The sequence below is a fragment of the Corvus cornix genome, chromosome 1A, assembly GCF_000738735.6.
Source record: "Corvus cornix cornix isolate S_Up_H32 chromosome 1A, ASM73873v5, whole genome shotgun sequence".
Lineage (NCBI taxonomy): Eukaryota > Metazoa > Chordata > Aves > Passeriformes > Corvidae > Corvus > Corvus cornix.
This window is the reverse complement of record NC_047057.1, coordinates 6,764,359-6,784,535: the sequence shown is the minus strand read 5'-3', so window position 1 is coordinate 6,784,535 and position 20,177 is coordinate 6,764,359. Positions and strand designations below refer to the sequence as shown.

Here is a 20,177-nt window from a genome sequence, read left to right as displayed (position 1 = left end):
TCTGACAATAAATTTGAGCTGGCTATACAATACATCTGTGTTTTGTGTAATTCTTTAAAGGCTGCTTCATGTCCACTGGAAGACTGTTTTTAGGAATCTATGAAGTTAACAAAGTGAGATCCACTAAACTAAAGTGACAAAATTGATGGGTTATCTGGTAATTGTTCTGTTCCCACTATTTAATTGCAAAGTATGCAAAAAGTCCTGTCTTTAAAAAGTATATCTAGAGCACTCCAAATATAAAAGAAATAATAATGAAAGGCTGAAGTGGCATTTATGGTAGCAATGCTTTATTTCTCTACACTGCAGTAACTCTCTCTTTATATGCCATTAAAACCTTCCTAGAATATGTTTCATAGTTGCTTCAGAGTATCTTTCTGTCATTTCTCTAGCAGAGCTCATACAAGTTTAAGCTAATATTTTCCAAGTTGTCTAAATAAGATGAGATCACCACCAATCATTGTCAATGAGGTCTTTTAAATATTGCACCCATACTTATTTCGACTAGGAGCTGTAAGTCCTCTATTTCTCATCTCGAGTCTGCCTCCATCTTAGGCTCAAATAAATTAAGAATATCCATAAGACAGGTGGTCAAATGTACACTGCTAATTCATGCCTAAAACTGAGTTTAGATACCCTTGGTCAACAGTATAGAGATAGGAAATATTAATAGCAATTTTTTTGTAACTACCACAAACACACCTACTGGTTTACATAACAATAATCTGTTCTACTGGTCAATTATCAAGAGTTTTGGCATCTCAAAGTATTTTAATTAAATCCCTTCATGAGTGAAGGTAAGTACAGTTCCTCATCTTTATCGAGCGTCTCAGAGTAGCCCAGGTATGTGCAGCTGCTGCAGAGTTGACGTCACAGCAGCACATTCAAAGAAAATGTTACATAGCTGCACTTAAAAGAAATTAATTGTGCTCACAAGAGCTTTTCTCTATTCAGAACAAAGGCTGTCCAAATGACAGGACCACGCGTGGATGTTGATAATGTGACATTCCAAGTTAGATGAGATGAATTCTGCCCAGAAATCCCACACATAATCTGTGTACGTCACTTTCCCCTAAATATTACAGAGTGTGGATTTCATGTTCTCCCTGGAGTTTTATATCCCATGTTCCCAACACCTGTAAATCCACAGTCCACCCCTGCAAGAAGGCATATGCTAGTAAGTCAATTAATACTTCCTCTTAGAGTAATTAATACTGGCACCTGACAAAAATACTTTGGGGATAGATAGAAAGACATTTCTGTTGTGACTCTTTCTATCACAATAACCAGTCTTTATATCTGCAGCTCAGCACTGGCTGATTGTTCAGTGTCCTTCACTTAAATTCTTTGCTTGTTATTCTTGCTCTGCTCCAAGGGATTTTTAGTCAGTGCTCTGGCCTTACTTTGGCCCTTTGGAGTCTCATAACCCTTAGCTACACCAAGAGACTGTGGCTGACATTAACCAGTGTCAACAAGATTATATTGTTCGGAATAAAGATTGATGCCTTTACTTACAATGGATGCTATACAGTTAACTGAAATATATGATGCCCATCTGCCAGCTTTTTTATGTCAAAGCATTTGTAACCAGGAAAATGAGGAATAATAAGACTTTTGGTTATAGGAGGGAAAAAGTGAAGCTTCTATGTCTATAGTTCAGGCTTCTCTACATTTCCAGCACTCCCCTTCCTATCTAAGCATGACATGGATACTTAAGGTAAAACAGATTACACAATTCATTTACTTACAGGTCTTAAGAAATTATTTATAAAAACAAACCAACCAGAACAATAACAACACTAATACACATAAACTTTCACTTTGTGGACATCTTTGTCTTCGCATTCTCTTTGCCTGTTGTAATAATAGAATGTATTGTCCCTTCTCTGAAGTTTCTTAACAAATCCAGTTTCTGGCCAGCACTCTACCTACAAGCAGAACAAAAAGGACATGCAATCACCTGAACATGCTCACATTAAATGATGTTTGTTCATTACCTTGCAAAGAATATAGGGTTAAATTCCATAGGAAACCCTCATTTGCATCTAAAGACTACTTTTCTATTAATTTGCTGAACTTCTGAAAACAGACTGAGAACAAGATGTCAGAAACCAGTTTTCAGGTTTAGCATAAACTTATGTGATCTGAAAAGCCTAGAGATAGGAATCTAAGATATTTGACAGGCTAATTTAAAATTGCTCAAGTCAAAGATTTTAAAATATCTTGTTTAGGAATATAACATTGATGCTATTCAGTTATTCAGTAATCTGAGAGGCTGTAAGAGTCTGCTTCTGTAAGACTGCATACACTTAAAGGTTTCTTTCAGACCTTCTGACCATAAAAAATGTGGTTTTAGTTAGCAATTTCATGAAAATAAAGTAAGCTGCAGACTGTGTCAGTCTTAAAGATGGTGGGATCAACCCCACATAAACACAGCACCACTCTGGTGCTCTTCACTGTTCCACAGTGTAAAGCTTTAAATTAAAGGCTTGAGCATTTGCACATTCAATAGCTTTATGGCTTTAATAGCTCTCTCAGCTTGAGCATCTATGACTACTTCTGATTAAACTAAACCTTAAAAATCAGGTAATAAGCATCTTATTTCTCTTCAAGGCAGAGCTGACAACAGGATGTCAAACTAGAACATTCTCTAATTGGAGAGCCCCAGAAGTGGTTTCATCACTTACCTTATGACTTCAGGCATACAGCTGTGTTATTTGCATTGTCTGTCTAAACATAACAGCCTTAATATTCATTCTACCTACACTATAATTGCATCTTTAGTAACAACTGCATTATAGAAACCTAAAATGGACTAAACAAGACATTTCAGAATATGTAAGTTGAAAGAGAATCACTGCCAGGCCCTGGCAGACTGGAACAGAATACACACTCACATTACAATGACTCAGTGGTGTTCTTTAACTTTCATCAGGGTTTAACTGCCAGTGGTTGTGCCCTGCCATAAATCTTAAACACACAGATCCTACCACAATAATTACACTATTTCCTTCTGCAGTTATTGAAAATCATACCACAGCTTTTGCAGTGGTATCAGAGTCCATGATAAAATAATAAACTGTATCTTATCATGCACATCAATGTTTTTCTGTGTTGTGAGTTAACTGGATGGGGAGTGAGTTTCTTGGAACTTTCTGTGCTTTCTTATGTGCACAGGAGGTCAACATCTTTTAAAATTGTGGTTTTCATACTATATTTGCTGCTTTGGGAGATAAATTACAGAGTTGTAAGAAAGATGATGCATTCTTCACTGTATTAACCTTTTGGTTGCTGTTTTGAACCTCAAGTAGCCACTGGATATTTGGCCACTACTCAGTAGCTCATCTGATGTGCTGGGGAGCATCACCACCAACTGTAGCGAGCAGAGGCACAAGTCCTTGGTGTTGACAAGAGCCTGTGTCACAACTGCCTTTAGCACAGCTGGCATCAAATATTTCCATTGTGGACATCATTTTGACAGAGGCCAAGTTTTGAGTGTGCACAAAGTCCAACTGTGCTACCACATAATCCAACTGCAAACCGAAGCAGTAGCAATGACACAGGACTGACTCTGTGGACAACCAATGAGTTTCCTATCAAGTCTATTGACAGAGTAATGGGGAAGCTTCAGAGAACTCACTTTGAAATATTTCTTCCCTCAATACTGAATTATTCCCTTGGAGATCAGCTACATCTGTTCAAAGAGATCTGTGATGCTTCTAAATGCATCAGAGAGGGGGAGCAAAACACAGGCTAGGCAGTGTTTCTGTTTCACTTCTGTGAAATGAGGTATTCTGCACAGTAAACAACAGCTCCAAAATTCAAGTCAGACCTGTGAGGAAACACTGTATCAGAACCTAGCCTAAATGAAAGGAAATAAGCTGCATCTCCATTCTTATTTAATCATTTTACATGAGACAGAAGTTTAAAGTAGTAACCCTTTCAAAGTTCTGAATCTTACCTCATCAACTTGTTTTACTTGTTTATATTCCACCTCATCTCTGTATCCAGCTTGCTGAAATCTGTATAAGTTCTCTACATCATCTGACCATATTTTGGCACGATGCATAGATTTTGGTTTCATGTCAGCTTTACTCATGACTTCAGAAACTTCAGACTTCTTCCTGAAATTAGACAGGAAAATTAAATAGAGAAGACAGAAGCAAGTGATTTTGTTGGGGACACAGAGTAACAGATAGAAAACAAAATTTAAAATAAAGGAATTACAGAGTTCAAAGTCTGAGGTTAAAAAAGGAAGAAGTTATAAGCAGCTGGAATCAAATTAAATGCACTGCTTGATCTCAAACAAACCCAACTCATCTGTACTTCCATACACATCTTGACTCAACCTTCCTAAAACTTAATTGTGCAAATTGATGCATTAAAAAAATATTAAATGCAATATTTTTTAAATTTCACATCTTCGCATTTGTGTCCCCTTGGGGCAGGCAGGCAGATTTCCAGATTTTTCTTTATTGCTCCTGAAGTGACACAAAACTGGGAACCACAGAATGAAGATCTGGGCTGTTACTGAAGAACAGCAAACACTCAGGATAGGAGAGGAGGGGGAAGGAGAAGTGTGCAGCCAGTCACATGGCCACAGTGCAGACGACAGAGATGAGGTCTTGACAGATAAACTGGATAAGGAGACAAGGCACACAGCCTGCCAGAATTCACCCTTTCCTACCTTCGCCCAATCCAACTGACTGCCACTGACTTCCTCCTCACACAAAACCCATTCGTTCAATCTGCTGAGACACAGTAAACAAGTTAATCAACTGCTAAACCTGAAAAGAGCAGAGAGGGGGCAAGCTGAAACTCAAACTGAAAAAAAAAAAAGACAAACCACCAAACAAATTAAAAACAACAGCAACAAAAAAGCAATAAAAAATTGCAGACAGTGGATACTCACCAGGGACGGATTTGAACTATATGAAAAGAAATATGAACCATTTGACTTCTGCCTTATATCTGAATTTCACTGCATTTACTTTCCTGAGTGTATCTTATTTTGCTACTCAAATAGAACTTCTGTTGCTTCTGCAAGCAAAACACACATATCACTATCATGCCTAGCAGGTATGATCAGAGATGAGTACTTTCCTAGTTTTGAAATGTCACCAAGCTTCAGCTTTATAATTAGGAAGGAATGAAAGCTTCTGGATTTTGCAGTGAGAGGATGAATACAGTCTCCCTCCCTGTGGGTAGGATGTTGTCTCCAAACCCTGCACATGGAGTAAAATTTCTTTTCTTGGCAAGTTCCCGTATCAACAGAGAGCTTGAAAAGTTGAATGCTGAAATCTTATCAAATGCAAAATGCCACTAGTCTGTTAGAAAAGCAGAAATTGGAAAAAAAGTCTTGCACCACAGGATAAAAATCTTTGGGAAAATTATATCAAGAATTATTGTTATCATGATGTGAAACTAGCAGAAAGAAGCCTGCACACCTGTCATCTGTTTGTATGAGAGCCATCAAGAGACAAAGAAAGGGCCTTTCATCTCTTACTGAACACACTTTATTAGAGATCAACAAAAATATGTAAAAGGGCATTTTTCTGGCAACACTTCACCATTTCTTGCAGTTCAGTACTCCAAGCATTCTTTTACCAGGCATTGCAGCATTTTGCAATTCAAAGCAGCCATTTACTGAAATAAAAAAGAAATCTTCCCACCTGGTTATGAGGTATCAAATACAAATTAACAGGATAAGCAAATCCTTATTCTTAACATTTAGGGTAGTCTTTGGGATATCTATCTCAACATTTTTTTTTTCCCCTGTGCTGAAAAGGGCTCTTTTGCAGCCATCATGGGATTTTTCAAGCTCTGTATTTGTTCATCAGTGTTTGATGAGAACTGTTGTCAGTCAATATTGACTTTAGACAGTCAATATGATTAGGAATAACATTAGATCTTAATAAATGCTAAGCCATAATGAATGTAAGTGTCTTATGATAACTTACATGTCATTAGTATTAAGTACTTCTTTATAGGAGGTGCTGGATTCACCTAATGAATGTTTTTCTTCAAGACATGTAGGTAGGTCTGGGACTTCCTGAGTCACCATGAATTCACAGTGCCTGTCCACAGGCGCTCCTGCCCAAAAAGTAAAGAACATACATTGAAAGTTCCAGCTTGGTGACTTCAAATAATGAAAACACCATCCTGATATTTTTGGGATGCTATTTGAAAATTGTACTCTTTGTCTATTGTGTGTCCAAGTTCCAGGCATAGAGCTGTTTTCATTGTACCAGAGCAGGAGACAGCTGTACTCCAGCCAAGAATTCAGTGAAGAGATGAAAGACAACAGACAGATAAAGGCAAATAAAGAAGACAAGAGAATGGTAAGAAAATACCCAGTTTAATATTAACACTTTTCATTTAAGGGGAACTTTTGAACAGTGAAGTGCACTTTGCTAAGATGACAATGTTTGCCTGCTCCTAATTCAGGGTAAACAGTGAGTGCTTTGGCCTTGGGAACATATTTTTTAATGTTAATCATAACACAATTACTGTGGAATCCTAACTAGCCTGGGCTCAGACATGGTGGTTTCCTGAACAGTTACACAGGCTGTAAGGGTCTGTGGGAAGAGAGCATCTGCTCCTTTAAGGCATCTGCTCAAGGACCATTTTCACTGCAAAACGGGGTTACAGGAAAGGGAGGAAGCCATACAACAGTATATGGGGACTCAAACCTGAGCAGCAAATGAGGAAGGTGGTGATGAGAACCACACCTGGACAGTCATGGGGCATGTGAAGAGCGTGAGAATGTTTATTCCAGCAAGGTTATCTGATCAGGGACCTTGTCAGTTGGGAAATTTGGGAAAAGGGGGGAAACAAACAAATCGTGCAGAGACAAGGACCTGACAAAACAAACATAGAGAACAAACCTCAACTCTAGCACTAATAGATGGGCTATCAGGAAACTACAGGAATGACATCCAGGGAGATCAACCTGGACTTTGCACTGGTGAGACTATTACCCAGGGGGATCCAGACTTGGAGAGCTGTGGAAATCCATGGAACTGTATAGATCTGTGAGAAACGTGTAGGAGAAGTGGAGCAGGGAGGAACAAAGATGGGAACAGACAGAAAGGAGTATAAAATAAGCCTGTCCTGTGTAAAACAGGGCCAGTCAGTATTACACACCTGGCTGAGCCCTACACCTTCTTAAATCTTAACTGTCTCTCTGCATAAGCTCTGTATTCCACATGTGTGTGTGGTGCAAGGACAAAGTGTCAGCTCTGTGTGAGACCTGTGTGTGAGTGAACAGTGGTGCCAGCTCCTGGAGTCAGGCTTGGGGGTATGAGCACCTCTGGCCTGTGATATCAGCTGCTGACGCAGGTGGGGGTACTTAACTTCCAGCCACTGAAGCAGGAACAGGATGTGTCCTGAAAAATTAGCTACTGGGGGAGGGCTGTCATGAGTGAGGGGCTGCATGTCAGCAGGTTCAGCTGACAGCCTGTGTGCCTGGTGCTGGGGAGGAGTGGTGTCTGTACCTTCACCCATTTTGGTATACCTAGGGTGCACACCCATATTCACCAGCAAACCTGAAGCTGAAGAGTAGGGACACCTTGGGTCCAGGCCAGGGTATCAAGCAGGACAGGGGGCCCTGCTGCATCCTCAGCCCAGCAAGGAGCGCCATGTCCCCAGGCAGGAGGGGCCCTGGGCCAGAGCAGCGGGAGGGCTGTACCTCCTACAGCACTTAACCCAAGTCAGCAAATACAGGACATGCTTGGGGTCTCAGAAGAGCCAGTAAGAGATTTCATAGGATGTGAAGGGGGTGGAAAGGACCTTAAGGATCGTCTGGTTCCAACCCCCTGCCATAAGAAGGGGCACCGTCCACTAGATCAGCCTTGAACAGTCCCAGGGTTGGGGCAGCACAGCCTCGCTGGACAACCTGCTCCAGTGCCTCACCACCTGCTGCACTGTAAAAAAATTCTTCCTAATATCTAATCGAAGTTTCCCCTCTTTCCAGTGACTTCTACCTACTCTACCCGCCAGCTCCTTGTACACGCCGTGGTGCTCAGGCAGACATCCCGGCCTGAATCAGTGCTGCGACGGTAACTTCACCCTGCTCCCACTGCCATGGCCACAACCCGCCCACCCAGCCCTTAAGGCGGCCCACCTCAGTTCGAGAGAGGGAAAACGGCGACTCTTCCCACGCGGGGCGGGGCGGCGGTCGGGACGCGATGGCGGCGCCCCTCACCGGCCTGCCCCGCCCCCAATCCCCTCACGGCTCTCCCCCCGTGACGCCAACGGTCGCCAGGCAACCGCCCGCCATGGCTCCTTTAACGGGCCGTGCCCGCCCCTGATTGGCCGGGGCGGGGCGGGGCCGCCTCGCGATTGGCTGGGGGCTGGGCGGGCGGAAGCGCGCGCCGCCCGCCATGAGCCGGTTCGGGGGCCGCACGCGCGAGTACCCGGCCGTGTCCATCGACCGCTTCGACCACGACAACGTGCGCGCGCGCGCCTTCTTCCTGTCGCACTGCCACAAGGGTGAGGGCCCGCCAGGGTCTCCCGCCGCCGCTCTGCCCCTCCCCGCGTGTGTCGTCCCGCCCCGTGTGTCCCCCGACTGACCCCGTGCCTCTCTCCCCAGATCACATGAAGGGGCTGCGGGCGACCGCCCTGAAGAGGAGGCTGGAGGGCAGGTACGGGCTGGCGGCGGGGCGGCCTCGGGGGAAGGGGCTGGTGCGCGGCAAAGCGTGAGTGAAACTGCGTGGGGATCTGCCGTGGGTCGTAAGCCACAGGGTAGGAATGGGACAGGGACACGGGAGGTGTCCCAGGAGCTAGACCAGGTTGCTCCGAGGCCCCGTCCTACCTGGCCTCAAGCACTTCCAGGGATGTGGCATCCACAACTTCTCTGGGCAGCTTGTTCCAGTTCATTGTAAAAAACTTCTTCCTTGTAGCTCATCTAGACCTGCCCCCTTTAAATTTGAAGTCACCCCACCTTGTCCCCACCACGTCCTTGTAGAAAGCCCCTCTCTATAGTTCTTAAAAGCCCCCTTTAAATATCAAATGGTAGCAGTAATGTCCCCCCAGAATTTTCTCCAGGCTGAAGAACCGCAGCTATCTCAGCCTGTCTCCACAGCAGAGGTGCTCCAGCCCTCTGGGCATCTTCCTGGCCTCCTCTGGACCTGCTCCAACAGGTCCCTGTTCTTCCTGTGCTGAGGTCCCCAGACGTGAATGCAGCACTGCAGGTGGGGTCTCACCAGAGCAGAGGGGCAGAATCCCCTCCCTTGTCCTGCTGCCCACAGTGCTGGTGATGCAGCCCAGGATATGACTGGCTTTCTGAGCTGTAGATGCACACTGCTGGCTCATGTCCAGCCTCTCATCCACCAGTACCCCAAAGTCTTCTTCAGGGCTGCTATTAACCCCTTTATCCCTCAGTCTGTTTTGATATTGAGGTTGCTCAGACTCGGGTGCACTTGGCCTTGTTGACCTCCATGACGTTCATGAGCTTCATAAAGATCTCTCTGTTGTTCCCTGGAAGTGTGTTGGTACACAGAGATAGTGCTGTGCCTGTGCAGTGAAGGGGGCCAGCTGTGCTCTCTGAGGTGTATGAGCAAGTAGCCAGCAGTTTGAGGGAGACAGTTATTCCCCTCTGGCCCCACTTGTGAGACTTGTCTGGAGTACTGAGTCCAGCCCTGGGCTCCCCTGGACAATAGACCAACATGTGTTTTGGAGCAGGATCACCATGCTGGTCTGGGGCAGGAGGGTGGGATGTGTGAGGAGAGGCTGAGAGAGCTGGATGTGTCTTCAGCCTTAGGAGTAGGAGACAATCATGTATCACTGTTTGCAGGTAGGGGTAGAGAAGATGGAGCCAGACTCATCATGGAAGTTCATAAGGAAAGGGCAAGGGACACCTTTTTCACCATAATGATGATCAAACGTGGCAATGGGCCCAGGGAGGTTGTGGACCAGTTCCTAGGCTCTGTTTATTGGAGTAGATGTTGCATCTCCTGAGATGCAAGCAGAGAATCTCTCTTTGCTCATCAGGTCTCTGTGCACAAGCTCAAGCTTCATAAGGGAGTATTCTGTGTTCTGCTGAGTGCTGACTGTCCCAAATGCCTGTTCCTTGTGCAGGGGTATAGAAACAAGCAGATAGGTCTGCACATGACCATGAACCACACACTGCATTTGTGTCTACACAAAACCATACAGGCAGGGGCACACAGGGGTATATTTGGGTTTGCTGTGCTGAAGAGAAGCCTGCAGGCTTCCAGTTCTGCAGGTCTCCTCACATGAGAGGTTTCTGAGCGTAGGGTTGATGTACTGGCTGCCAGGTGCTGATGTGTTGTTAGATTGTTCCTCATGTCTACTTTAAAAAAACACTTATCTGTGTTTTTTGTCTCCTCACAGCTTGAAAGTTAAACTATACTGCTCACCAGTAACTAAGGAATTGTTGTTGACTAACTGGAAATACAAGTTTTGGGAGAATCATATTGTGAGTTTGTGTTTATTTTGAAATTAGCACTTTCCAAGAAGTGATTCTCAGAAAGAAGCAGCTTTGCCCTCCTCAGAAGTGTCTAAATATTGGTGTTGATACAGTGTTTCAGGCCTTAAGTACTTCCAACAATGTGCTTTCTGCAGCTTGCTATGTGGGACTGGTTTATTGCTGTTCGTTGTTTAATTATTTTTCCCTCCACAAAATTTTTCCTTTTCTCTCAACTTCAGCTTTACATGGCCTTCATCTTTACAGTGATCATTTGTACATTTGAATTTGTATTCATTTCCTTACCTTGCTCACATCTCTTTGCTGCTGTCCTTAATTTCTCTTTTGCTTCATTTAAAGTCTCTCATTGCTTGGAGTGTATATATCTGAAGTTACATGATTTTCCTTTTGATTTTTGGAAAATGGACTATAACATGAAGAAGTTTTAGTATAAAGTCACTGAAGAACTTAAAGGTACATGATAGTGTTTGGAGCCAAACTGCAGGGGATCAGTGTTATGTACAGGTGTGAGCTTGTAGTTATTTCCTTCCCTTTGCAGATGCAGGCATTATGAAATTGAACATGAGTTTTTTTTATAGAAGTAAAATTAATTCTCTCTGCACAAACACAGGAATATGTGCTCCCAGTGATTTGTGGGCTCTGCTTCTGGTAATAGTGGGCAGTGGGAAGTGCTGCAGCACAGAGCTGTCCTTGCAAGATCCACTGCTGTGCTGTGGATGTTTTGGGCTTTGCAGTCATCCAAAAATCAGGCGTGTGATCCATCCAGAGGAACAAGAGCTGTTGCTGATGGAAGTCCAACATGCTCTAACTTTTTTAGGTACGCACACGTTGGTTGAGGTATCTCCATTTAATTTTTAGATCACTTTTAGGAAAATTTATTCCACTGGAAATGGAAATTTATGACTTACTATGGGAAAATGGGTTTAATTTTACAGGCTTAGCATTAGCCACAGTGAGTGCTAGAGATGTCTACATAATGAATACCTGGACATAAACATGAAACAGAATGTTCAGTAAATCCTATAATGCAGTTAATAATTTTGTTACAGGTTGCATTGGAAGTTGAAACTCCAACTCAGATTTCTTTAGAAGATGAAACATCTGGTGAGGTAAGTTACAGGAAAAAAAGATTCATATTAGTCATGGGCAGTAATGCTGTTTACATGAGTACAGGAAACAGCTGCAACATCCAAAGTGGACAAGCTGGTTTTAAAATGTATGTGCCCCTCCTCTCCTCTAGTGACAGAACAAGGGGTGATAGTTTTAAACTAAAAGAGGGTCTATTCAGACTAGATAGAAGGAAGAAGCATTTTACAATGAGGATGGTGAAACACTGGAACAGGTTGCCCAGAGAGGTGGTGGATGCCCCATCCCTGGAAACATTCAAGGTCAGGATGACGCTCTGAGCAGTCTGTCTAGTTGAAGGTGTCCCTGCTTATTGCAGGGGAGTTGGACTGGATGAACTTTAAAGATTCCTTCCAACCCAGACTATTCTGTGATTCTGTACTTGTTCACCAGGAGCCAAGGAGGTAGAACTGTCCTCTGTCCAACTTGCTTTATAAGCACCGTACAATACTTGGTCCTCTCTTCTGCCATGACAGGATGATTGTTGCTCTTTAGTGCTTGTTGCAATGTGAAGAAACTCTCTGGATTTAAAAGCAACACTAAATGCTGCAGGAGGCTGTGGGGAGTAATGCATTGCTTTCACTGTGCTGACAAAAGTACTGGTAGTACTTACTACAGTGTGAAAATAATGCTAACCTCTCTCTTCCAGAAAGAAGATGTAGTGGTGACACTTCTGCCAGCTGGTCACTGTCCAGGTTCAGTCATGTATGTCCTTTCAATACTTGAAATGTTTCACCACCTGGCATTTAATGATGAGTTTGACCCAAGTGTTGCTGTCTGCAGGTTTCTGTTTGAAGGTGAGAATGGCACTGTGTTGTACACAGGGGATTTCAGGCTTGCAAAAGGAGAAGCAGCCAGAATGGAGCTTTTGCATTCAGGGACCAGGTGAGCTATTTGTGGGATTTAGAAAGAATCATATGACATCGACAATTTGGGAATAATATACTATTTTTTTTCTCATTTTTAATTTAAAATTTTAAACTTAATAATTTAATAATTATTAAATATAATTGCAATACTGCAGTTTTAAGCCCCCTTTGACTTATTCTTTGTAATAAAGAGGTAGAATTACCTCCTTTTGAAGAGAGAGGAAGTGGCATATCTTAGCACTGTGATGCAATGTTTACTCTGATATCACATTTCTCTCCTCCAGAATAAAAGACATCCAGAGTGTGTATTTGGACACTACTTTTTGTGATCCCAAATTTTATCACATACCAAGCCGGGTAAGTCTAAATAAACTGTGGGAGGAAAGGCCCTTAAAATTGTTAATTAATAATTAATTACCTACCTTTGTTAGGTAAGTCTTGCAAGGCAATGCCATTTTGCATTACCAAATCACAGCACTTTGGAAGTATCTTCTAAGATGATTGACAGCATTTTCTATACTTTTCAGGAGGAATGTTTAAATGGGATCTTGGAGTTAGTGCGAAGCTGGACCTCGCTGTCTCGTAATCATGTTGTGTGGCTGAACTGCAAAGCTGCTTATGGATATGAGTATTTATTCATAAACCTCAGTGAGGAACTTGGAATCCAGGTAACATTTCTCTAATTGTTGTTTGGAACCTCAGTAATGATTGTGGCCAGTCACTGAGATGGCAGTGGCTGTTCAGAGGGCTGCTCTAGGTCGCTGTTAGGCCTGTTTCATTAACTTCTCTTAAAAAGTGCAGTTGTGCTCAAAATGAGTTAACTAGTTGACTTCAGTCTGGAACATCTGGACTTCACAAAAAGAATTTAATTCCCAGTTTTCAAGCTTTGTGTTTACCTCTCTCCCTTTTTTTTTGTGAATCGTAAAAGTAATTTGCATACAGTATTAATAGTCAGTAGATAGATTCTGAATTCTTCATGAATATTCATCCCTCTTCAGCATAGAAGGTATGTTCTACTGTTCTAGATGGCTGACACGTCTCTGCTTGGACATTATTGGGACTAATAATTTAACTGCCTGCCAGCATTTGGGGAGAGCAGAGTCACATCTGAATAGCTGCTCCAGCTGCAGTCTGGCAAACACACTGAACTACTAAAGAGTAAACTCTTTCTCTAGGTGCACATGAACAAACTTGATATGTTCAGGAACATGCCAGAAATCCTGTGCCACGTTACCACAGACCGACACACGCAGATTCACGCCTGCCGACATCCTCGGGTGCGTTCGTTCTGCAAAGCCTCCCCTGACTTTGCTGTGAAAGTGTGGTTATAGGTGCTGATGTTTGGGACCTTTTGGGTTAATGAAGACTGGTGAAATGGTGACTTAATGTAAAGCAGAGTGAAAACCTTAGTTAGTGGGTTGAAGGTTTTGGGGTTTTTAAAAAAAAAAAAGGAAAAATATATTAATTTATGCTAGAAGTAATTTAATTGTATTTGAAACCTGAAAATTGTGGTTTTAAGTGAAATGAGACAAGCAATACTGGATCAATCAGGTATTATCCACTTCAGTGTATCAAAAGAGGCTCAGAATGACGCCTGCTGCAGCCACACACTGTGTGGTTTTAGCACAGGCTCTCCCTTTCTGGGATGTCTGGCTGGCTGGCTGGAGGCTCCAGCTTGGAGGAACACAGGTAGAACCCAAGATGGCACATTGGGGCATTGGTCTCTGACTGATTCTCTCTGCCAGCTGCACTAAAGAAGCAAGGTGTGGTAAGGTCTTTCAAGGGAGTTGTAAGTGAGAGAAGAACATGGTTTGGCTAGATACTATGTTGCTTAATTTCTGGGTAAAAAAGGTCACTGTGGGCTTAATTTTATATTCCATTGGACAGGATGAGGACTGCTTCCGAGGCAACAGACTGCCGTGTGGGATGACTTGCCACAATGGAACTCCCCTGCACATAATCAGCATCAAACCCTCCACGATGTGGTTCGGGGAAAGGAAAAAGAAAACCAGTGTAATAGTGAGGTGAGCATTTGGGCCACACAGAAACCTGTTGTTTCAGGTTTGTAACTTGCCTGATACCTGTATAACTGAATCTCAGGTTATGCTGGTCTGTTGACCGAGGATGAAGAGCAATTACCTAATTTTTGTTCCTCCTCTGTTTTATTTAGGACTGGTGAGAGAACATACAGAGCTTGTTTCTCTTTCCACTCTTCATACAGCGAGGTTTGTATACTTGTAGTACTGAGTATACATTGATTAAGGAAATGTAAGAGTTTTGATTATTCTGGAGTGGATGACATGACTTGTCATAATAAAAAATATCTTGTCAGTAATAAGATATAAGGGGATAGGAAGTTCTGAATGCTGAAGACAAAAAATTGCTTTAATATAGCTGCAGAGGAACTTGTTAATGTAGGGCAGGATTACAAGCCTGTTTCCTGTTCTCTGTTCTCAATGTATAGGTCACTGGTACAATTGTTTTGACTGCCTTTCTATTTTAGATTATTGTGTAACTGTGCAATGCTGAAAGCATGGAGTTTTGCTTCACAATACATTGTTTATCTACTCAGATTTGGGTGGGTTTGCCTTCTTTTCTCTGCCCACACATTTAAACATAATTCTCTCACATCCTGACTGCCACTGTTGCCCCTCTTCCTGTGTTAAAAACGAAAAGGAAACTGGTCATGGCAGCATCCTCCCCACAATCACGCACTTTCATTTAACATGACTCAATACAGCTCTAAAAACACTTCTTTCTCCTAAAAAACTGAACTGAAACTGGATCAGTGATAACAGTGAACTATCACAAAGTCTTGCACTACAAAATGGAGGAAGGCAGTACTGTTTTTAATATCCTGGATAAGTTTAAATTTGCTCTGCCATGCAGAATTTTAAATGTAGGTCCCAGTGTGGAATTTGCTGGTGGAATATGGGGGATAGTGTAACTGTAACATTCCTACCTCCACATGCAAAAATAGATGGGTCCTTGTCTTGGTTTGAGACAGTTTAAAGGAGAACACTCTGGAACAAGTTGTCTCCCTTTATAGGTTCAGCCAATCCCTTTCCACCAATAAGGAATGAACACGAGTAGAGAGAAATTAAAAAAGAACAGTTTCCTAACAAGTGGAACAGCATCAGGCAAAAAAGAACAGTAAATAACTGCTGGATACAAAATTGCAATAACATTATAGGTCACCCCAGGACAGTCCTACTGTCTGTACAGATAGGAGTGTAATCCACAACCTGCAAGTGTTTCCAATGCTCAGCACTGAAAAAGCCTCAGCAGGAGTGCCCCAAACTGGACACAATTCTTCAAGAAATTTACTGGAGATCATCCAGAAGGCAACAGAGTAAGGCTTGGAAAAAACAGTGTATTTTGTCATAATGGGCTTTTACAGGGGACTGAAGAGAGACTTTAGGAAGAGGAAAGGAATACCTGATCTGCATACCTGGAGACTTGAAGTGTCCAGTAAGGCAGCTGCATTTTGGAAAGATCAACAGCAGTAAGGACAGGCAAGCACTGGATCACATTCCAGGTCTTCCCAGCCTTTTCTTTCAGAGATAGTGATGGTCTGTGTAGATAATTGATACAGATAATTGCAGTGAGGTGTTAGGTGAGGCTGAGTTCTCAGCATCCTTTCAGGCCTGTTTTCTTGTTCCAGAGATACCCACTTTGACAGAGTCATGGGCTACATTGGTCTTTACTTAAGACTACTAGTAGTACTTTTGGATGTGCTTGCATCAGTGCTACCTTTAAGTGATTTTCTTAACTGTTGATGTAATTTGTTAAATTGCTTCTTCTTTTCTGGAATTTAGATCAAGGATTTCCTGAGCTATATCTCTCCTGTGAATGTGTATCCCAATGTACTGCCACTGGGTGCAACAGAGGACAAAGTTATGGAAATGTAAGTGACAAGTGGATGCTGGCCAGAGGTGATCCAAACTCTGTTCCTGTAAGGACAATTCCCCTCCTGAATCCCAGCCTCTCAGGAGGGCCTCTGCCTTTTGCTTTACTTGTCAGATAATTCAGATTTTTTTTTCTATATTCAGTCCCACAGATCTGGGCTTTCTGAAGCACATGTGTGTATGTTAAGCTGAGTCTCAGAGTTTGTATTCTACTTCTATCTGTGTGTAGAGGCTTTTCTGCTGGTAAACTCTGGGGTGAAGCTGAATACACATTCATCTCACTGTGTTCTGTGACCCATTTCTATTTGTCATTGCTACTTCTCAGAAGTTTCTTTTAAAGAGGGTTTCTCTGGGGACTTGAACTCCTCCTCTCTGCAGAGCATCAGAGGCCAGTTCTCTTGTGCTGCTACAGATGCTGGCAGCTTAAAAAGCGCCCTCGGGGGACAGGAGAGCTGTGGTGTGTCTCAGTCTGGACAGAACAAAGATTCCTGTTCCTTCTTCCTTTCCTCCTTAGTTAGAAAGAAGACTTCCACTTAATAATCACTAAATAAAACCACAGTTGGATTTTGAACCCTGTCAGCTTGTCTTCTCTAAGGAAGGAACTACAAGATAGTTTCCAAATTATGTACATGTTTTAAGGTAAATATATTGAAAGGACAGATTTCTACCTTTCAGCTGCTGAAGCTCACCAATGAATCAAGGATTTTGCCCTAGGTATTGCTGCCTTTGTTTTAACATTTTTGCTGCAGTGCCTGTGAAACGCATGGAGCAGTGTACTTAAAACAAGTTAAAAGGTTTACTTTTGCTCCTGAAAGCATATGCTGAGTTCTAAATATTAACTGCTTTTCTCATTCCCCTCAGATTAAAGCCACTATGCAGGTCATACAGGAGAAACATGGAACCCAGGTACAAGCCCTTAGGAACACTGAAGAGAGCCCACAAGAGAGAATTATCTGATACAGGTAAAGGTTCTGCTGCTACTACTGCACCTTAAATTAAAGTCTGAGACTAAGCAGAGATGCCAAGAGCCTTGGTGTTCACTGCAGCCTGCGTGTTCAAAGCAACAGCTGGAAAGGAGAAATAGAAATGATGTGAACTTAGGTATTAGGAGGGTGAGAGAGCACTGATCACGTAAAACCACACTTGTTTGCAGTCTTAAAATGCACTTAATGCTCAACAGTCCTGTAAGTTTTTGGATGGAGCTCCTTCTCTCAGTCCTAGATCAGCCCTAGGAGAGCTTGTTCTAACTGTCCCTGTGCTAGACAAGGCAAGGCAAACACTGTCAATATCATCCTGCAAAATCTCCAGCTGGGTTCAAGAATATTTTCCTCAATTTATACTAAATGAATTTTTATTAAAACTTTGCTCTCAACAAGATTTTAGCAGAGATGTGAACTTTTCTTAGTGATTTTCTGTTTGTTCCTTGCCAGATGAAGATGATCTCTTTGATTCAGAATTAATTTCTACAAGGCCTAAGATTCCAAAACAGCAGAGAGGAGAGAGCAGGCCCTCCAGTACAGGGCAGTCTGAAAATGCTGAAGGAAACATTAATGAGGGCACAGAAAGTTATAAAGGGACCACAGCTTACACCTCCCTCAAGGTAGACTTTGTGGACTGTGAGGAATCAAATGATGATGATAATGATGATGAAGATGACGAAGAAGAATCTGAAAAAAATACAGTTCAATTTCATTCCCATGAGCCAGATGCCATTTCCACAGCCAATTTCAATGGAGTAACTAGTGACCAGCAGGAGTCTAATGCCAATGTCCCTTGCTGGGATGAATTTTTTACGGGTAATAAACTAGAAGAAAGTTCTGAAAATGAGGACAACGTGCCATCTTCAGCAGATGCTGGCGGGTCCCAGTCACTCTTCAGCGATTCAGATGGACTAAGTGACTCAACACACATCTCCTCCCAAAATTCTTCTCAGTCAACACACATATCAGAGCAGGGGAGCCAGGGCTGGGATAGCCAAATGGACACAGTGCTCATCACGTCCCAGGAGAGAAGTGCCCTGGACATGAGCAAAGGGGGGAGCAGAGCAGTGGTTCCTGTGCTGCAGGAGACTCCCACGGACACTCAGCTGGACAGTGGCAGGGGGAAGCCACCAGGTCAGAACAGACCTTGTGCCCACTATGGTGCCTGTGCCTTGAAAAGCAAAGGCTGTGAGAAAGCTGCAGAGGCTGGTGCTGCCCATGTTCAGGATGTGCTGGTGGAAATAAGTGACAGCTCCAGGACTCCTGATCTGGAGCTGAGGAGGGACTCCCAGAGCTCCTCTGACTTTGAAATTCCCTTAACTCCTGATGCTGAAGCACCTCAGCCAGATAAACTGCACCATTTATACAAGAAGCTTGCAGCAGGTGAAAACATTATCAATGAGAAAAAAGTCTCCTGAGAACTCATATAACTGATTACCTCGTGGTAATACCCAGCATGTTTACTAATACCTGAACTCTTTTTCTCTTTGTGCTGCTTACTGTCTGCAGCTATGCTGAGTCATGTTTTTTTCAGAAATATCTTACTGTCAGAACTAGGAATCTGCAGCCTGTGTAACTTTATTGTTCCTTCCATGAAATACTGAAAAGGAAGTATTCCCAGGAGGGACTGTAAAAGCCTTCTACCTCTCAAGGTTCAATTCTCCAGGACTGTAAGCAGACAAAAAATGGACCAGACAAAACTAAGGGTAGAACACTAAATGAAATTTAGTGTTTAACATGAGCTCTAGGAGTTTGCCTTTTAATGTGATCTCAGGGTTTAATAAAATACACATGGTTAACTGTGGGGAGGAACACCTAAGAATAACCATGCAAACAAGGCAGTTGTAATATGGCTTTAATCACTATTATTATTTATCATTATTATAACAATTTAATGAGTATTCACTGCAGTTCATTTTAAAAACAACTGCAAAACAGATTAGAGAATTACTGAGGTTGTGAGGAGGTTTAATTTGTTTTAAATCAAATTGTTCATTTCAAAAAGTCTCTCTTTACACTGAGCTTTAACTCCTGAGTAAGGTACTGCAGACCACTGTCTGTGCTTCATCTCCAGCTCACTGCAAACAACTTGTCATCAGTTCCTCTGTGTTCTGGTTTGTTCTGAATGGTTCTTCAGAAAAACTTAAAAATAAAATCCTGTAGTTCCCAAGTTACCAGCCCTGTCCTGCTCTGGCAGGTAACTCAGCCACAGAAGGTAACCTGGTATCCCAGACAGGTGCTTGCATTACTTAAGGCTCTTGTACTACAAAACTTCACCTCCTCTGCAACATTCTGTAGGCTTCACGATTTTAAATCAAGACAATATATTCTCCATGCACGTGTGCCATCCTAAATCTCTGCCAAAATTCTTAGCTTCTAACACAGAAATATAATTCAGGTTTTTCTTAAACTGGAGTGCCTAGGAAATATCCAAACCACAGAAGTCATCTAAAAATCCCTGAGGTTTTCCAAGTCCCAAAGAATTAAACATACTTTAGCACAACACCTCTTCCCTCTGAGTGCGCCTTCAGTTGTTGTGCCATGTTTAGTGACATGTGAATGTTAAACCAACCAGCATTCTGCCACGGGGAACAGAGGCAGGAGGGACAAAGCATTGCCATAATCTATGTATGATTTTAAGGATATTCAACATCCAGGTATTTCTCCACTGTTACCTCCTGCTGTTTGTGGGATTTGTTAACCTGATTTCCAAATGTGATCTACCAACTTTCAGCAAGCTTGAGTGGAACTGCTGTTGGAACTACCTCTGTGAATAAAGTCAGAAAGAGCAGAACCTCTTCTGTTGGCTCATTTCATATCAGTACTGTGCACAGAAGTTCAGGGC

The 20,177-nt window shown here is 42.6% G+C and overlaps 2 protein-coding genes across 7 annotated transcripts; one reads left to right on the top strand and one right to left on the bottom strand.

Moving 5' to 3' along the window:
- Nucleotides 1-268: 268 nt before the first annotated feature.
- On the bottom strand, nucleotides 269-8,263 carry MEIG1 (meiosis/spermiogenesis associated 1). 5 transcript variants are annotated; one of them, XM_039571594.1, is made up of 4 exons: nucleotides 8,126-8,263; nucleotides 5,961-6,093; nucleotides 3,962-4,124; nucleotides 269-1,928 (listed from the first exon to the last, which is right to left on the bottom strand). In XM_039571594.1, the coding sequence occupies exons 2-4, from the start codon at nucleotides 6,062-6,064 to the stop codon at nucleotides 1,800-1,802; spliced, it is 396 nt and encodes a 131-aa protein (XP_039427528.1). In that variant the 5' UTR covers nucleotides 6,065-6,093; nucleotides 8,126-8,263; the 3' UTR covers nucleotides 269-1,799. The 5 variants fall into 5 exon arrangements, with proteins under 5 accessions (XP_039427528.1, XP_039427530.1, XP_019146435.1 ...); XM_039571596.1 differs by lacking the exon at nucleotides 5,961-6,093 and adding an exon at nucleotides 4,688-4,748 and having other exon boundaries at nucleotides 8,126-8,261; XM_019290890.3 differs by lacking the exon at nucleotides 8,126-8,263 and adding an exon at nucleotides 4,688-4,748 and having other exon boundaries at nucleotides 5,961-6,047.
- Nucleotides 8,264-8,368: 105 nt separating this feature from the next.
- Nucleotides 8,369-20,126, top strand: DCLRE1C (DNA cross-link repair 1C). 2 transcript variants are annotated; one of them, XM_039570755.1, is made up of 14 exons: nucleotides 8,369-8,493; nucleotides 8,594-8,645; nucleotides 10,357-10,441; nucleotides 11,500-11,559; nucleotides 12,225-12,280; nucleotides 12,359-12,460; nucleotides 12,729-12,801; nucleotides 12,972-13,112; nucleotides 13,620-13,721; nucleotides 14,332-14,468; nucleotides 14,615-14,669; nucleotides 16,263-16,351; nucleotides 17,214-17,314; nucleotides 17,783-20,126. In XM_039570755.1, exons 1-14 carry the CDS (start codon nucleotides 8,385-8,387, stop codon nucleotides 18,748-18,750), a joined length of 2,130 nt encoding a protein of 709 aa, XP_039426689.1. In that variant the 5' UTR covers nucleotides 8,369-8,384; the 3' UTR covers nucleotides 18,751-20,126. The 2 variants fall into 2 exon arrangements, with proteins under 2 accessions (XP_039426689.1, XP_039426690.1); XM_039570756.1 differs by lacking the exons at nucleotides 8,369-8,493; nucleotides 8,594-8,645 and adding an exon at nucleotides 11,061-11,267 and having other exon boundaries at nucleotides 9,203-10,441.
- The last annotated feature ends 51 nt before the right edge of the window (nucleotides 20,127-20,177 follow it).

What these genes read in the sequence shown, in the direction of transcription:
- MEIG1 (XM_039571594.1), bottom strand. Translation starts at nt 6,064, where the DNA reads ATGGTGACTCAGGAAGTCCCAGACCTACCTACATGTCTTGAAGAAAAA. An exon ending in GTACTTAATACTAATGACAT is followed by an intron (nt 4,125 to 5,960) that starts GTAAGTTATCAT and finishes GTCTAATTTCAG; the next exon opens with GAAGAAGTCTGAAGTTTCTG. An exon ending in AAGTAAAACAAGTTGATGAG is followed by an intron (nt 1,929 to 3,961) that starts GTAAGATTCAGA and finishes TTCTGCTTGTAG; the next exon opens with GTAGAGTGCTGGCCAGAAAC.
- DCLRE1C (XM_039570755.1), top strand. Translation starts at nt 8,385, where the DNA reads ATGAGCCGGTTCGGGGGCCGCACGCGCGAGTACCCGGCCGTGTCCATC. An exon ending in CACTGTCCAGGTTCAGTCAT is followed by an intron (nt 12,281 to 12,358) that starts GTATGTCCTTTC and finishes TGCTGTCTGCAG; the next exon opens with GTTTCTGTTTGAAGGTGAGA. An exon ending in AAAACCAGTGTAATAGTGAG is followed by an intron (nt 14,469 to 14,614) that starts GTGAGCATTTGG and finishes TGTTTTATTTAG; the next exon opens with GACTGGTGAGAGAACATACA.